The sequence below is a fragment of the Eumetopias jubatus genome, unplaced genomic scaffold, assembly GCF_037043125.1.
Source record: "Eumetopias jubatus isolate StellerSeaLion01/CBP00866 unplaced genomic scaffold, mEumJub1_p1.0 scaffold_105, whole genome shotgun sequence".
NCBI classification, from domain to species: domain Eukaryota; kingdom Metazoa; phylum Chordata; class Mammalia; order Carnivora; family Otariidae; genus Eumetopias; species Eumetopias jubatus.
The window spans coordinates 34864-46466 of NW_028274911.1; the positions used below are offsets into that span (position 1 = coordinate 34864).

General features: G+C 58.9%; 1 protein-coding gene and 1 long non-coding RNA gene across 2 annotated transcripts; both read left to right on the plus strand.

Annotated features, from left to right (window-relative positions):
- On the plus strand, window positions 1–1827 carry LOC148161638 (uncharacterized). Its single transcript, XR_015767434.1, has 3 exons — window positions 1–597; window positions 729–943; window positions 1045–1827. It is a non-coding gene; the product is annotated as an uncharacterized LOC148161638 (long non-coding RNA).
- A 130-nt stretch (window positions 1828–1957) lies between these two features.
- On the plus strand, window positions 1958–4293 carry LOC148161639 (testis-specific Y-encoded protein 1-like). Its single transcript, XM_088020673.1, has 3 exons — window positions 1958–2627; window positions 3875–3952; window positions 4183–4293. The coding sequence occupies exons 1-3, from the start codon at window positions 2115–2117 to the stop codon at window positions 4291–4293; spliced, it is 702 nt and encodes a 233-aa protein (XP_087876799.1). The 5' UTR covers window positions 1958–2114.
- Window positions 4294–11603: the final 7310 nt, after the last annotated feature.

Genomic DNA, 11603 nt, shown 5'->3' on the forward strand with positions numbered 1-11603 from the left:
CCCAGGCCTGCCTCCTCCTCTGCCCTCCTCTCTCCCTCGCATCCCCACCTCTCCCTCTCTGTTCCTCTCCCTCTGTCCACCCTCCCTCTTCCTCTCCTTCTCCGCGCCGCTCCCGCTCTTCCCCCGCTCCCTGTCCGGCCCCCCGCCCCCCAGTCTTCTCGATCTCCATGATGCGTTGTTTTGGGTGCACTATTTACTCAGGACGCTCCTCTAGTGTCCTGGGCATGTATACAAGACCAAATTCAGTTTGGACTGTAGCAGTAAACCCACAGACTGGGTTGAGTCAGGGACAGTCTCAGATAATTGTGCTTCTCCCCTGCAGACGGCCGGGCGTTGTCATCCCTGCAAAGTCCCTGGTTTGCGTTGACCAGTAGAGTTTGAAACGCTGACGCCCTACCATCCAGAACCCTGCACGTCACCCCAAGCGTGTTCCTCCTGCCTCCTTCGGTTCAAAACCACCCCTCCCGTCACGGGCGGCCCGACACATTCCTCTTCTGTACCTGAGGCCCTCCCACGATACGACACCAACGCCTCATCCTTGCCGTCACCCACTGGGCCTTCCTGGCACCCAAGGCGCCCTACATCCTCCATATTCCGGTACGCCTCCCTGCAGGGACCGGCATGGAGTGCGGGAGTGTCGAGAATGGCCTTGTGGGTAGCTGAGAATGGGCAGGGTGTGCCGCCAATGCTCACTTTGCCATCCCCTCCCCGACTGGCACTCCACTCAGGGACAGACAGACCAAGGAAGAACTTGCAGCAGAGCTGGGGCAGCCAAGACAGCCACAGCTCTTCAGCAAGGCGGATTAAAGCTGTCTCCGTGGACCATTATGCTGGAGATCGGACATCCCTGGCAGTTATGGTGAGGCGGGAAGAAAGACCCAGGAAAAGGGAACGCGGAGGTCAGACAAGGAGGGAGAAAGCAAAGAGGAAGGGCCAGGCAGAGGTAAGTACGGTGGGAACCAATCCTACCAGTGGCTTTGACGAAAGAACACCCCCAGAGTTACCGTTTTTTCTTTCTTGAGATTTTATTTATTCATTTTACAGAGATGAGACACAGCGAGAGAAGAAACACAAGCAGGGGGAGTGGGAGAGGGAGAAGCAAGCTCCCCGCTGAGCACGGAGCCCTATGCGGGGCTCCATCCCAGGACCCTGGGATCATGACCTGAGCCAAACGCAGAAGCTTAAAGACTGAGCCACCCAGGCCCCCGGCAGAGTTACTCTTTAGGCTACCTGGCCCGCCCATTAGCATGCCATAGAGTCCCAATCCCGGAACTGACTGGGGCTGTGCCAGTGGTTGTGTGAGCAGGGAGGTGGCCTCGGACCTTGGCTCCTTGCTCATGCCAGGCCAATGATCTGTGTGCGGTTCCTCTCTTTCTAGGAGAGGCGGGTCGTTGGGGCGGGGACGAGCCTGCGTGCTGGATCCTCCTGGGCCGCCTCCTGGCTCCCTCCCGCACCGGGCGGCGAAAGGGGTGGAAGCCTTGTGGACAGCCATGTGGCAGTGGTTGGAGCACCAGCTAATGAGTGCAGGGCTTCCCCCGGCGTGACTAAGAAGGGGCCGGGTGAGGTTCCCGGGCGGCGGGGGCCACCCTATTGAGCGGCTGGCTGTGAATTTCCCGGTGCCAGCAGCGTGTTCCCAGTGGAACGGATGAGAGTGTGAACACGAGGTTGGTGGTACGAGGGAACTCCCGGGAATGGCCTGGTAGGTGTCAGCGAAGAAAATGCCACGGTCCAGGCCCGGACGCCACCCCTGAGGAGATGAAGCAGAGGGCGGGCTCCCGGGAGGGGCGGGGCGGGGCTGGTTGCGGCCACGCCCACCGCCGTGCCGCTGGTTGGACCACGCGGGCGCCTCAGCATCCTGGGCGTGAGGGGTTGAGGGGGGTGGTAACATCCCGCCAAGGGCACATGCGTGCCGGGGGCGCCACCCCCACGCCACCCAGACGCCGCGAGTCCGCAGGCTTTTGTGCGCATGCGTCCGCCAGGCCCCCATTCTCCGGTAGGAGCCCGCCTCGAAGCGTGGGCGCCAGAGCTTCAACTGCTCGGCGGTTGCCGGCGCCGCGTGCTCGCCCCCCCAGCTCCTACCTTCCGCGGCTGTCGCGGTTGGGGTCCAAGGCCCCATGGAGAGCGAGGCGCCGTCCGGGGACGACGGGGCTGCTCCGGAATCCTTGACCAGCTTAGTCCGCGGAGGGGCCGGTGACGACTCGGGGGCCGGTGGGGAGGCAGGCGCCCGGGCCGAGGCGGGGGCGCCGCAGGCCCTAGGCTGGGGGGGCATAGTGGTAGAGGCTGCGCTGGAGGCTGAAAACCGGCAGCGCAGAGGCGAGGCCGCCCCGGGGGAGGAGTTGGTGTTGGTGGCGGAGGATATCATGGCGGTGATGGAGGTCGTGGCCGTGGAAGACGGGGAGGTGACTCAAGCAGAACAGGACGAGGAGCTGCAGGAGCTGCCGCAGGAAGAGCCAGCCGGGGCCCCGCTGGCCGCGCTGGAGGTTGTGCAGTTAGCGCTCAGCTCTCTGGATGCCCAAGCTACCAGGGCCTACGTGCGGCACAAGCTCAGGGTGAATCAGAAGCGGAGTTCTCACCTGGCTCGCCGGAGGGCCATCATCCAGTGCATCCCTGGCTTCTGGGCCCAGGCCGTATCCTTCCTCCGGCTGGTGGGGTTTGGCTGCTGTGCAGGAGCACCGGGGGGAGGGCAGCAGCAGAACCACGGCCACGGCCATGGGCGCTGAGGGGAAGGGTTCCAACCCCCTTCCCCGGGTGGGAGTGGGCCCACGGTCCCGATAATGCACAGCAGAAGGAGGCGGATCGGGGCGCGCGTGAGAACGCAGGGGCTAAGACCTGTCCAGACCGTGTGTGATCAGAAGCTGCAGGCGGAAGCTTTGGGGCTGCAGCTCTCCCAGCAGGCTTGCGGGGTTCAGGGAACACGGGTCAACAGCCTTCGACAAGTAGTGTAGCCCAAATCCCACTTGGCTCAGAAAACCTATTGGAAGGAAACCGTTGTTGGGACATGGGGCAAACGGGGAGGCTGCCCGAACCCCTTCCCTGTCCTTCAGACCCTGCGTGGTTTTCCAAAGAGTTCAGGGCAGACCCACCATCTCGTCCGCACGCGGGTTGCCAAGCCAGTCAGTGGGCCGCCTCGCTTCGGCAGACCGCGTAACCTCAGACACGGCGCAGCGGCGGTGCTGCAAACCTGTCTCCACCAGCCCCACACAGCCAGGCCGAGGCCCCAGGCTCAGGCGCCTACATGCACCTTTCCTCCCTGCCAGGCTCTCCCCCTCTGTGTCCTCGCTCGCCCCCTCGCTCTGTCCTCTGTGCCCTCCCCCTGTGTCCGTTCCTCCCGGTGTGGGGTCTCTGTGTCCCTGTCTCTCTTTTGCTTTCCCTCCCGCCCCCATCTACTCCTTTCCCTCCCTCACTCGCTGACTCTGCCAGGACCAGCCTTTGGGCCGTGGGTGTGCAGCCGTGCTCCACGTGAGCCGAGCGGCCCCCTCCTGGGCACAGGAGGCCCCTCAAAGTTACCAGACCTCAGGCAAACACACAAGCAAAGAAGACAAAGCGTGGGACGGAGCACATCCAGGCATCCAAAGAAGTGACCGCCTGCAGGCCACACGCACAGGCCAGGGGCCCGTGGGAAGGGAGAGCATTCAGGCCCTTGGCCTTCCCCTGTCGGGTGCCGGCAGCCTCTGAGGTGCTGGAATCCAAGGCACTCCCCAGGGTTGAGCAGGTGGGAAGATAGGGCAGGAGATGAGGACGTTGGGAGCCCGGCCGTGCCTGGTGATTCTGCACATGCACTGTCCGGATCTCTTGCTCTCAGCCGGCAAGGGCTGGGTCGCTCCTGGCTCTCGTACCGTAGCAAGGGCTGCCGAGACTCCTTGACCCAAAGCAGATCCTGAATCACCCCAAGATATCAGCCGTGACGGGTGACCAGGGCAGAGACATGCTCATCTTCATGACCAAGTTGGAGGTCAGTCCTGGGAGACGGAGGCTGGGGGAGGTCCGGTGGGAGTGGGCTTCGAGCAGGAATGGGCCCGGCATAGTGGTTAGGAGCGGCAGCCGGGCAAGCAGCCCCGGATACGTAGAGGACACATTCCCACGTGCCCTCCTCTTCCTTCGGCAGGGTAGGTGGAGGAATTGTGCCGTCCTAAGTACCGCTGCAGGTTGATGTTTTTCTTTGAGAACAACCCCTACTTCCAGAACAAAGTGATCATTAAGGAGTATCACCTTAGCATTGCCGGTAAGAGTGGGCTTGAGCTTCGAGGGTGCTGGGGTTGGGCAGGGGGCCCTTGGGAGCGGAAGGGGAGGTAGGCGGTGGGGGGGGCCCGTGTGGGGGCAGGGCCGGGACCCTGCCTGGGAGGGAGAGAGGCTGGGAGGTTGAGTGGGAGAGAGGCCGAGAGGGATTGGTTGCTAGGCCGTTGAGAGGCTTTCCTAAATTTTCCATTCCTGCAGGATATGGGGCGTCTCGTTCCACTCCAGTGCAGTGGTTCTGGGACAATGCACATGGAGCTGCCAGGCGCAGGCACGAAACCACCAGCCTTAACTTCTTCAAGTGGTTGTGTGATCCCTGCTCCCCAGGGTCTGACGGCATCGCCGAGGTGGGGACTCTGCGGCCTTCGTCCGCCGGGGTGATGCCTGGGCCCCGGTGCTTGGGAACGGGGCCCGGGCTCCTTGCTCAGCTAGTCTGTTTCCCCACCAGGTCATCATCGAAGACCTGTGGTCCAATCCCCTGCAGTACTACCGGAGGCAGGAAGGCAGCCGAAGAGAATGAACTGAGAAGAGGGCCTGTCGGTGAGAAGCTGGGGGCGCTGGGTCCTGACTTGTGTGTGTGGCATGTGCCGGGACACAGGCTGGTTGGCGGCGGGGACACTGAGGCTCAGGGGAGCCTTGGCCCCAGCTCACCCAGAGAGCGGTTGGCAGGGTGAGAGGGGAACCTCGGGGAACTCAGGGTCCCCATCCAGGCAGGTGCGTCCATGCGGGCACGTTCAGGGACCCCAGGATGGCAGCTGGGATGTCCCAGGTCACTCCGGAGAAGGAAGACTTCTCCACCCCTTTTCTCTGAACACTCACCCGTTCCCGTCGACCCCCTCTCAGGCCTTCTGCCGTTCGTTCATTTGGGGATGTCCTGTGTGTCTTTGCGAGTGGGGCTGCCTCCTTCCATTCCCGCTCCTGTGCCCAGAATCCCAACTTCCCTCCGCGGTCCCGACCACCCCGTGGCCTCACACAGCCACACGGCCATTCTAGGGAATGGCACTGGGCCTTGAGCAGGAGGCTCGTGAGGCTCTAGCTGAGTTGGAAGAGGGATCCCACGAGGACAGAGGACACCCTCAACACCGCCTCGGCTATCCTTGGTATTATGCAATTTCACGAATCCCTGACACGTGTGTGTGTGTGTGTGTGTGTGTGTGTGTGTCGTGTGCATGGCAGTTGTGTGGACGTGTCCACTTCAGAGCATCAGAACCTTACCAACAAGAAATCGTCGAGGAGGCCACCACCGCTGTGAGAGATGTGTGGACGAATCTACGTGGTGCTCTGCCTGCACAGGTCACAGTTGTGAAAAGGATCACCAGTGCCCGCTCTGGAGAGTATCCAGCACCTATGTGGGGAAGGCGAGAGAGGCATAAACAAGTTAGGAAGTTCTTTGCGTCTGTGTGTGGGTTTGTACTTGGAGCCAGGATATGGGGAGGAGGCAGTCAGCCTAGTGGGACCCTCCACCCCATGGCCTGTGGGATTCCATGTGTGGCGGTGAAGTTCAGCATGGGGGCAGGGCAGTGGAGGTCAGGGCTCGGCATGCGGACAGAGCACCCCCCATCCTAGGTAGGGTCTACGAGGAGCTCGGACAAAGGCAGACCTCTCTTCATGGGAGCCTTGTCCTTTAGGGTAGGGCACACAGGCGGGGAAGGGTCCTGGCGAGCGGGACCCTCGTCGCCTGGTGGCTCCAGGCACCGCCTCATTGACACCGCTTGAGGAGCTTGGCCCAATAGCCTTGCTACCTGGAAGCGTGCCCCACATGCTGTGATCGGTTCCCATGCGTTCAACCGGTCAGGAGCACTGCAAAACCCACGTGTCCCGAGGAGAAGATGGAGGCATTTCCTTGTGCTCCCTGCAGACCCAAGCCCTCCTGCGCCGCACCACCTGCCCACAGGGGACAGTTCCAAGCACGTGTGATGGAAGGCAGGTGTGAGTGCTGGGCACTGTGGCTTTGTGACTGGGCTGTGTGGGAGGGAGTCCCATGCCCACGTACACTTTCGGGTGTGCGTCAGCGCATGTGCGTGCGTGTTGTGTGCTTGTGCGTTCGGCCACCTGAGCATGCCTCTTTCCCGGGGATCTTGTTTGTCTGTGCAGTGTGTGTGTGTTTGCATGTGCACGTGAGTGTGTGGCAAGAGTGCATGGCTGTGGACCAGAGACCATGTGTCTTGGTGTGCTTCGAGAGTATGTGTCTGCAGGCACATGGGTGTGTCTGTTTGTCAGGCCATGTGTGTGTACCAGTGTGCAGGGGCCCAGCGTGTTTCTGTGCTGCATTTCCACGTTTGCATGCCCACCTATGTGTTGATGTGTGTGTCCAAGTGTGCATGCTTGTGTGCCATAGAACTTGTGAGTTGGTGTGTGTTGCGTGTTTCCACACAGATGGCTTGTGTGTGTGTGTTTGTGTGTCTGTGCACTCGTGTGGACCCGTACATTTCGGCGGGCACCGTGTTTTTATATTTCATGGGAATGCGTGTTTGCATGCGACATGTGTGTATGTGTGTGGCCAAGTGTGCGTTTCTGTGTGTCGGGGATGTGTACTTCCATGTGTTGTGTGTGTGTGTGTGTGTATCTTTCATGTACACGTCTGTGTGTTTTCCTGGCAACTGTGCATGTCTGTGTACTGGAGACCAAATATTTTGGGTGTGTGTTTCCTGAGTGTGTCTTTGGCCCTGAGTGGGGTGGTCTGTGTTTGGGCGGCCAATGTGCATGCCTGTGTGCGGGGACCGTGTGTGTGTTCCATGGTGTTTGTGTTTCCCAGTGCACGTGAACTTGTGTGTTCAGGTGAGTGGAAATTTGCCTGGCTATCTGTGCTTTTCCATGGGTATATTGTGTGTGTGTGTGTTTTCAGGCGCACCTGGGTGTGTGACTTTCATAGGGGTCCGTATGTATGGAAGCGTTCCAGAGACCTTCCATGTGAGCGTTGAGTGTAAGTGTGATTGGTTGCACAACGGTGTCTGTGGTTTGTGTATTTGCAGGCTTTTGGTGATTGTGCATGTGTGAGTGTGTGTGTGTGTGTGTGCACGTGTGAGAGAGAGAGAGCGGTGCCGTCTGCATGGGTTTGTGTTTATGTGCGTGCATGCGGGCCTCTTCATTCCCGTGTGTCGAGCCCGGGAATTGTGTGTGTGTGTCGTGTGCGTGTGTTTGCATGACCTCGTGGGTGTGTGTTGCATGTCTCTGTGTGTTTGCGGGCACGTGTGAGTATGAGTGTGTGTGGCCGCTTGCCCATGCCTGTGTGTCGAGACCGTATGCGTCTGTCTCGTGTGTCCAAGCATTTACACGTGCACACGTGTGTATGAGAGTGTGTGTAGGCCCCGGTCAGCGAAGGAGAGGGCCTGTGGGATTGCTAGCTCTGCCGATGATGGAGAAAGGGGCAAGAGGCCGAGGGCAGCCACGTCCCTCCGGACACACAGGCCTCGTGTGCATTCCGTGGTTCTTCAGTGGTCCGTCTCCCGTGTCGATGCACAGACGCAAAGGGGCCGAGCCATGGAGGGAGGGATGGGATTTGGCAGGCGGTTGTGAGGCACACCACCCATCTGTGCTGATTGAACACATGGTTCCAGGTGTGGGAATTAGCTAGGGGTTTCACCCTCTTCCCAGGCCACACACCTCTTGTGGTGTGGCCTCTCTCACCTTCCCTCCCTGGCAAGGGCTAGGCCAGACGTCTGTCATTGCACAAATGTCACACGGGATTGGGAGTGGACGTGGACAGCATCTACATGACGGGCGAACGGATGCAAACCACCGTCCGAAGACTGTGGGGGCGCATATTAAATCCAGTCTGGTGGAAATACGTGGAGACCCGGTCGGGGACTCTACCTGTATATACGTGCAGGCTTCTCCTGACTGAGACGGGGGGAGGGGGGCATGTAGGAAGCCCTTTTGTCGTTGATGCCTGTAGAGACAGGCTGGCATTGGCACCGACCAAAAGCCCCATGCCATTTTTCAGGCTTGAAACCACACTTGGGCATCTCTCACCTCATTTGTGGGCCAGCTCTGTGTATGTGATAGCCCAGCTTGCCGATCCGCTCACAGTCTGACCCGCCTGGCCCAGAGCAGTTAAGACTAGGGAGGATGCATTCCCCTCTGTAGGCCAGACGAGCCGGGAACCCCTTCCCTGGGCATTCGTGCCTTTGGCAGCATGCAACGTAAGACGCTCCGTCTGTGGGGTGGGGGGGGCGGGCGTTCGTGCTGCCTGTCCCCTGGGTGCCGTCCTCAGCTGCTTTCTGCCTGGCTTTCCAATGAGTGGGTACCGAATTCACTGTGCCGGCAGTGTCTGCAGCCACCTTTTTATGCCTCTGTGTTGGGGACAGTGTGCGTCCTTGGTGTGTGTGTGTTGCATTAGCAAGTGTGTGTGTATTTGTGTGGTCATGTGTGCACACCTGTGTGCCAAAAACTAGTGTGGCTCTGTGTGTATTGCATGTATGTGTGTTTGTATGGGCTCGTGTGTGTGTGCGTGTCTGTCAGTGCGGGACCAGCGATGTATGCCTGTATAGTGAGGACCGTGTGGGTTCCTTGAGTGTTTCTCTGTGTGTGTGTGTGTGTGTGCGTGTGTGTATGTATGTTTTCGGGGCCAATTTTGTATTCTCTACTGGAGAAGGTTTAGGTATGTTTTGGGTGTGGGATTACACGTAGAAAAAGTGTTTTCATCTGCAAAAGCGGAAAACCACGGTCCAAGACCCTGGGGGCAGATATGAAATCCACTCTGGGAATCTCATCACACATGCCTGTGAGCCAGAGAGTTTGTGTGGGGTGCGTGTGTGTGTGTTTGTGTGAGCACGTGTGTGTTGTGTTCTTGTGGCTCATTTTGTGTTCCTATGCGCTTCAGACCATGTTTCTGTTCCCACCCTGGGGACAGGTGTGTGTGTGTGTGTGTGTGTGTGTGTGTGTGTGTTCGTGTGTGTTTCTGTGTGTGTGTGTCTGTTTGAGGGACAGTTGTGTATGCCTGTGTGCCTAAGACCGTGTGTATTTGTTGCGCGTATGTCTGCGTGAGTTCTTGGGTGGAGGGGTGTGTGTTAGTGCCGGGGCAAGCGTTTATGGCTGTGCCTTAGACCTTTTGAGTGTTTTGCGTGTGTTTGCGTGTGCAGGCGTGTGTGTTGTTACCGGCAAGTGTGCATGCCTGTTTCAGGATGCGTGTGTTTGTGTGGTATGTGATCTGAGTGTGTGTGCATGCACAGGTGTGTGTTGGAGTGGACGTGTGAAGCCAACACACATTCCTGCGGGCCGCAGATTGTGTGAGTTGGTGTGTGTGTGTGTGCGCGTGCACACCAGTGTGAGAGAGAGAGGGAGCGGTGCCTGTCTGCATGTTTTTGTGTATGCATGCCTGCATGGGGCCATCTTTCCCATGTTCGACCCCGGGTGTGTGGGTGTGTGTCGTGATTGTGTGTAGCCATGTGCTCGTGTGTATGTTTTGGGTCTCTGTGTATTTCCAGTCACGTGTAATTGTGAGAGTGTGTGGCCAGCGGTGCATGCCTGGGTGTGGAGACCCTATGTCTGTGTGTCGTCTGTCCAAGCATTTGCATGTGCACACGTGTGTATGACCCGGGCAGCAAAGGAGAGGGACTGCGGGATTTCCAGCTCTGCCAATGATGGAGACAGGTGCAAGAGGCCAAGGGCAGCCACGTCCCTCTGGACACACAGGTCTGGAGTACATTCCATGGATCTTTAGGGGTCTGTCTCCCCTGTCGATGCACAGACGCGCAGGGGCCAAGGCAAGGAGGGAGGGGTGGGAGATGGCAGGCAGTTGTGAGACACATGACCCATCTGTGCTGCTTGCACCGATGGTCCCAATTTTGGGAAATGGCTCGGGGTTTCAGTCTCCTTCCCTGGCCGCACACGTCTTGTCTTGTGGGCCCACTCAACTTCCATCCCCAGCAAGGACAATGAGAGAAGTCGGTCATTGCACAAATGTCACCCGGGAGTGGGAATGGACGTAGACAGCATCCACATGAAGGCGAACAGATGAAAACCATGGTCCAAGACTGTGGGGGCAGATATGAAATCCACACTGGGGGAAACGCGTGGAGACCCAGTAGGGGACTATGCCTGGATATCTGTTCATGCTTCCCCCAACTGAGATGGAAACACTCAGTGACTGGAAACACACAGAGCCACACAACACACACACGAGCTCATGCGTGCACACACACGACACACCCAGACTCCCAAGCTCCACACATGGAAGAGAAGATGGCTGCACCCACGCACGCAGTCACAAACCCAGGCAGACATCACCTGCTTGTCTGTGATGCCTGAAGGGACTAGCTTGCATTGGTGCCAGACAAATGGCCCCAAGCCTATTTGCTGACTCAAAACCACCCTTGAGGATTCTCTCACCACATTTGTTGTCCAGCTCTGGGGACAGAAAGGCCCCACTTACTGTTCCGCTCACAGTCTCACCCGGCTGGCCTGGATCGGGGGAGTCGAGAGTGTATGCGTTCTCCTCTGCAGACCAGATGAACCGGGAACCCCTTTCTGGGGCATTCGTGCCTTTGGCAGCATGCAACAAAAGACGCTCTGTCTCTGCTGGTGAAGGCGTTTGTGCTGCCTATCATCTGGGTGCCGTCCTCAGCTCCTTGCCGCCTCAACTTCCAAAGAGTGGGCACTGAGGATCACCGAGCCGATGGACAGAAACCACCTGCCGCCCTCTCCACAGGGTTCTCCCAGTCTTCCTCTTCAGGGTGGGGCATCTGGGTCCCCTTTGCTGTAGGCTCCTGGCTCTGGGAAAGGCAGGCATCCCTCTGTGCTCTGTGCCAAACACACTGTATGTCTGTGTGAGTGTGTGAGCGTGGGTTTGTGTGGGCACCCAGCTTGGCAACTTTTCGAGGCTCACCACCCTGGCTGCCGGTCCCAAAGCGGGAGAGGGCTTTGAATTCCTGGGAAAGGAGCTGCTCAGAGACGCATCTGCATCTTCCTTCTGGGAGACTTAAGTTCCAGAGGCCGTGTGGCCAGAGGGGTCAGAGAAAGAGCGCCGGAAGAGAAAGACAGAGAGGAGATTGGAGAGGAGAGCGTGAGGAAAGGACAGGCAGACCGATGGCCAAAGCACCCTTTGTCGCTCTGCTCCTGACCAGCAAAGGGCACGCACTGGGACGAAGTGTAGTCGCAAACTTCCCCCTAGCAGGAAGACGGCTTCGGGGCCTCTGTTTCCTGGAATCATGGCACTCATTCTCAAGGGCCTGGGCTGAACATTTCCACGCACACTTGACCAGGATTCCCCGTGGTGCACACAGTGTCCTGAGTCTTACAGGAATCTATTCGGGAAGGGGAGGGACAGTTTCCCATTGGCTGTACAAATACAAGGCCGCCAACACACCCGACTGGGTGGCAGGAACCGATCATGCCGGGGTTGTGGGTGGGGGTGGGGTTGCGGCGTGGGA

Bases quoted from the DNA above. Each gene is read 5' to 3' on its own strand.
- LOC148161639 (XM_088020673.1), top strand. From the start codon at position 2,115: ATGGAGAGCGAGGCGCCGTCCGGGGACGACGGGGCTGCTCCGGAATCC. The intron at 2,628-3,874 runs GTATCCTTCCTC...GACCCAAAGCAG, and splicing joins CTGGCTTCTGGGCCCAGGCC to ATCCTGAATCACCCCAAGAT. The intron at 3,953-4,182 runs GTCAGTCCTGGG...CCCTACTTCCAG, and splicing joins TCTTCATGACCAAGTTGGAG to AACAAAGTGATCATTAAGGA.